The sequence below is a fragment of the Dendropsophus ebraccatus genome, chromosome 3, assembly GCF_027789765.1.
Source record: "Dendropsophus ebraccatus isolate aDenEbr1 chromosome 3, aDenEbr1.pat, whole genome shotgun sequence".
In the NCBI taxonomy this organism is placed as follows: Eukaryota; Metazoa; Chordata; class Amphibia; order Anura; family Hylidae; genus Dendropsophus; species Dendropsophus ebraccatus.
Window position 1 is genome coordinate 137,490,815 of NC_091456.1, and position 5,447 is coordinate 137,496,261.

Consider the following 5,447-nt stretch of genomic DNA (forward strand, 5'->3'; position numbering starts at 1 on the left):
TTCGTGCGGCTTCTGGAGGTGGAGAGGGAGTTATGGAAATACTGAGGACTATTACTTACCAGCCAAACAACGGGAGCAAGATGTGTGAACAGGCACTGGGCAGAGTGTGCGATAGTAACAGAAGGTGGAAGCTGCCGGCTGATGGGGAGCAGCATGTGCACCATCACACCTGCACAACTACTACTACCACCGAGGTGTCCAGGATTATCACTGACCCCAGCACTGGCAAACGTTACTGCAGGGGCAAAGTGCTTGGCAAGGTAAAAGCCTGCAACAAGATGGGCATCCTTCCTGAGTCTCATGCATTGGAATTACATGGATGTGCTGGCATGTTAACCTCTGCAGGCTGCTGGATCTATAGATTGGCTGGATATCTTATGGGCTGTCCTGCTTCTGGTCAACCATCAGTTACCTATTGCTTATATATGGCATCCCCAATATTGTATATGGCATCCCCAATATTGTATATGGCATCCCCAATATTGTATGGGTTTGTGCCTAAATGCAACCCCCTTTAAAATGCAACCCGTCTGTAATTAAATGAGTGGTCTTATGCCCACAGTCAAATGTGAATGTTGACTAATAAGAGTCAGTTTAGAGCATTGTGCATGGCAAAGCTTCTGATAGTCAGATATTGATCCTGTCTTTGTTTTGGTCGCTTCGTAATAATAATACAGCAACAAGTAAACAGCAGGCGCTGTAATACAGGCTCCTAGAGGTGTGGATCCTTTGTTGTGGGATGGCTTGTGTTATCGGAAGGGCTAGGTTATCTGTGGTTTCGGAAATCCTTTGTTGTGTTGTGCACAATGTAGGTTTGTTGTTGCAATTGTCTGGTTATTGTAATTGTTTTATTGCATGATAACCAATTGCAGTGTCTATTTGTTGCATGGCTTCTTTTGTTAAGGCTCCTCGGAACAACCAGTGTTAATTATTATTTTTTTTTTTCTTCTGCAGGGAGGATTTGCAAAGTGCTATGAAATGACAGATTTGACAACCAACAAAATCTACGCTGCCAAAATTATCCCGCACAGCAGGGTGTCAAAGCCTCATCAGAGAGAGAAGGTGGGTGATGTCAGATTGTGTGCAGAGATGTCTGTCCTCCCCAGTTACCTCTCTTGCATCATTGTTTAGAATACGAAATTCACTGACCCTTTCTCTTCCAGATTGACAAGGAGATTGAATTGCATCGGACCCTGAACCACAGACATGTTGTGCAGTTCTATCACTATTTTGAGGATAAGGAGAACATCTATATCTTGCTGGAGTACTGCAGCAGAAGGGTGAGCGTCTTGTCTCTCTCCTTACAAGGCTGCAGTGTATACATCCTTTGTCTGTGCCCGATCGCTCCCTGACACAAACTCATGACATCTTCTATTGTTTTTCTAGTCTATGGCACATATACTGAAGACAAGAAAAGTACTGACAGACCCTGAAGTGAGATACTACCTCAAACAGATCGTGTCTGGCTTGAAATATCTGCATGAACAAGAAATCCTTCACAGAGATCTAAAACTAGGTAAGTTTTCTCTAAATATGATCTGCTTGTTATATTTTGAATAAATACTGACATAGCAGAGCTATATTTCTTTGTTATAGCGTGACAAATAATCAGCTTTGTTGCATGTGCAATATTCCGTATACTGATAGCATAGGTTTTATTTTCCCTGTAATGCTAATGTTTTTGGCTTTTGTCTCTTTAGGAAATTTTTTTATTAATGAAAGTATGGACCTGAAAGTGGGTGACTTTGGCCTTGCAGCCAGACTAGAACCTCTGGAACAAAGAAGGAGGTAGGGCTACTAAACGATATACTCCCCCTGTACTGTGCATCTCCTATGCATGTGATCTGGTTGACTTATGATGTTCTTATGGCTTTTTCTGCAGAACGATATGCGGCACACCAAATTACCTCTCACCCGAAGTGCTTAACAAACAAGGGCATGGCTGTGAATCAGACATCTGGGCATTGGGTTGTGTAATGTAAGTATCTTTGCTGCTTCAATGGTGGGATAGGGATTGTAAACTGTTTGTGTAGCACTCATGTGCAGGTGATGAACACATTCTTGAACACAATTCTTAAACAATCTATTGTTCCTTAAAGGTATACCATGCTGCTTGGAAGACCTCCCTTTGAAACCACAAATCTAAAAGAGACCTACAGATGTATCCGGGAGGCAAGGTACTCTCTGCCGTCTTCACTAATGTCGTCTGCAAAGCATCTCATAGCTGGCATGTTGTCCAGAAACCCAGAGGATAGGCCTGGCCTTGATGAAATTATTCAGCACGACTTTTTCACCCAGGTTGGTAGTGATTTTGTTTCTGAGAATCCATTGTCTGTATATGATGCTCTTCCTATAGACAGACACTAATGGCTGCTTATTCCCTCCAGGGCTTCACACCAGACAGGCTTCCTTCTAGTTGCTGTCATACCGCTCCTGACTTCCACCTGTCAAGTCCAGCTAAGAGCTTCTTTAAGAAAGCTGCTGCAGCTCTTTTCGGTGGGAAGAAAGAAAAAGCAAAGTACTTGGATAATCACAGTAAGTTTATATTTTACCATCTAGTGCTTGGTAAAAGGGAAATCTGTGTCTCAAGTCTTTTTGTCTGTCTGTTAGCTAACCAGGACCCGTTACTTTTACAGATAAACTAGTAAAGGAAGATGAAGAAATTTACAAGCTAAGACAAGACTTAAAGAAAACATCCATATCACAGCAGAATCCTAGAACGGATGAGGTTTGTTGAACTTCCTTATTACTTTAGGGGGTGGGAATAATCTGTATTTAGAACCTATTGATCTTTGGTGTTCAGCTTGATTCTTATTTTCTTTGTTTCTTGCCTTCCAGGAGAACAAGACTGTCTCCAAGTCAAATGTCGTGGACAAGCCTGACAAGCAGCAGATGGGAGATACGATACGAATGATTGTCCGAGGAACCCTGGGCAGCTGTAGCAGCAGCAGTGAATGTAAGTATATCCTATCAAGCTAGTGATTACTTATTGGCTGCATTATCACTCGGCACTATTAGGCTCTCAGCTGCCTTGGCACTGCCACAAGTCAGAATGTTGACGGCACAATTATAAAAATGTGCTTGCTGCCTGGAATAAACCAGCACAAGACGATAATTGCACAGAGCTCCTTCTGAACAGGCTGTTAGATTAGATTGCTGAAAATGTGCCAAGAGTTCCCTAGGCACACAGGCTTGCTTGTAATTGGTACTAACATCTCAATCTCTTATTTCCAGGTCTAGAAGACAGCACCATGGGCAGTGTGGCCGATACCGTTGCCAGAGTCCTCAGGGGCTGCCTAGAAAACATGCCTGATTCAGATTGTATTCCAAAAGAACACTTAACCACCTCATTCCACTGGGTGACAAAATGGGTCGACTACTCCAATAAATACGGCTTTGGTTACCAGCTGTCTGACCACACTGTTGGCGTACTGTTTAATAATGGGGCACACATGAGTCTGCTGCCCGACAAAAAGTAAGTATTGCACATGGTCTGTAATATTTTGGTTATCTGTTTACGGTCAACATTCCTTCAACGGATGTCTTATGCTTATGGTTTTTGCCTCTTTTCAGGACTGTGCACTACTATGCTGAACTTGGCCAATGTTCCATCTTTGCTGCTACTGAAGCTCCAGAGCAATTCATCAGCCAAGTTACTGTCCTGAAATACTTTTCTCACTACATGGAGGAGAATCTCATGGATGTAAGTATTCTACTGCCATTTGACACTTTCTTCAATCTTTGCAAGTTGCCTTATAAAACAGTCAACCAAATTTATCACCCATGACTACTTAGTTTATAGATAGTTATGTGTGACTATTAGATCTTGTTTGGTTGTTTATATACAGTGACTAATATATATATTTTTTTCACAGGGGGGAGACTTGCCCAGTGTGACAGATGTGTGCAGACCTCGCTTATATCTGCTTCAGTGGCTGAAGTCTGACAAGGCCCTCATGATGCTATTCAATGATGGCACATTTCAGGTAAATGGCAACAAAGTTTCTGTGGGTTGGTCCAAAGTTTTAGCTTAGCCTTGTAAAATGACCCATATATAGAGTACAAGTGCTTATAAGATTACTAAATTGGTTCATTCTCTTTATAAACAGGTTAATTTCTATCATGATCACACAAAAATCATCATAGCCAACCAAAGCGACGAGTATCTTCTGACCTACATCAATGAAGATAGGATGTCTACCACGTTCCGTTTGAGTACGCTTCTCATGTCCGGTGGGTCAAATGACTTGAGGAACAGAATGGAATATGCGCTTAACATGTTGTTGCAGAGGTGCAATTAATGTGACTGAAGGTTTCTGGGAACATAGAGGATTATAAAGTCCTTCACTGTGAGCTCACAAGTGTCAAGCATCGGAACCTAGCACGTATGGAAAGAGGAGGTGGTACGAAAACAAACCTCCTACGTAGCACGCTGGGCTGGAACCAGACTGTAGATCAATTCATCCTGCTTTGTTGGACCAGTTTTGACTTTGTGGAAAGTAATTCCGTGGATGGCGAACTTTATCGGGAGTCCAAAAAAGTGGGGTTACAATGTGTTTTGCTCTATAGAGAGCATCTTGATGGTCGTGGATTTGAACTGTGAACCTTTCACGATTCCGAATTGAAAGTTGTCTGTTTTAGAGGACTGGAATGTGACGTTGTGGAATCGCTGTGATAGATGCAGCTTACTGCTGCAAAACTGTGAACTATGGCCATATATAATATATATTTTTGTTTTAATACCCACATTTTGTGGCTGGACAAGTGCATTCCTAGTTATTATAATAATTTATTATTACAGCCCAAAAGTGAAGTATTTATGACTTTTTTTTTTTTTTTTTTTTTTTTTTTTTTTTCCTGACATTAATTATTTTAAGTATACATTGTATACGTTGTTGGCAATAAATTCATGAAACGACCGATGTGTTATTACCCTTATTTATATGCTGTGCTGAATGGATGAGATGGAATAAAAGGCAGACCCTGCACAGAATGTATGAGTGCCCAATGTCAAACTATATAATTAGGAAAAAAAACTTCGATACTTGTAAACAGCGCTGTCCCAGAAAATGTCCAAGGCTACACCATAGTGGTGAAAAGCAAATTCATATTTATTATAAAAGCACAAAGTTTACGCGTTTCAGGAGTTACATAATCTCCCTTCATCAGAACAGTGCATTGCACTGTTCTGATGAAGGGAGATTATGTAACTCCTGAAACGCGTAAACTTTGTGCTTTTATAATAAATATGAATTTGCTTTTCACCACTATGGTGTAGCCTTGGACATTTTCTGGGACAGCGCTGTTTACAAGTATCGAAGTTTTTTTTCCTTTTTATTTACTCCAATACGGGCCCCTGTCTGGGAGTATCCCGTTTACGATACACCTGGCTGCAGTCCTCAGCTTCCATTGCTACCTTCTCCACACGGAATTCTGGATACCCCAGT

At 41.4% G+C, this 5,447-nt stretch overlaps 1 protein-coding gene across 1 annotated transcript; it reads left to right on the top strand.

Annotated features, from left to right (window-relative positions):
- On the top strand, positions 1–4,862 carry PLK2 (polo like kinase 2). The gene is made up of 14 exons (XM_069962746.1): positions 1–260; positions 955–1,062; positions 1,164–1,280; positions 1,387–1,516; positions 1,701–1,788; positions 1,883–1,978; positions 2,100–2,298; positions 2,388–2,535; positions 2,637–2,728; positions 2,839–2,956; positions 3,235–3,475; positions 3,574–3,703; positions 3,876–3,986; positions 4,110–4,862. Exons 1-14 carry the CDS (start codon positions 33–35, stop codon positions 4,299–4,301), a joined length of 1,998 nt encoding a protein of 665 aa, XP_069818847.1. The 5' UTR covers positions 1–32; the 3' UTR covers positions 4,302–4,862.
- Positions 4,863–5,447: the final 585 nt, after the last annotated feature.

Coding starts and splice junctions, on each gene's coding strand:
- PLK2 (XM_069962746.1), top strand. CDS start 33: ATGGAAATACTGAGGACTATTACTTACCAGCCAAACAACGGGAGCAAG. Junction 1,063..1,163: donor AGCCTCATCAGAGAGAGAAG/GTGGGTGATGTC, acceptor TTTCTCTTCCAG/ATTGACAAGGAGATTGAATT. Junction 3,704..3,875: donor TGGAGGAGAATCTCATGGAT/GTAAGTATTCTA, acceptor TTTTTTTCACAG/GGGGGAGACTTGCCCAGTGT.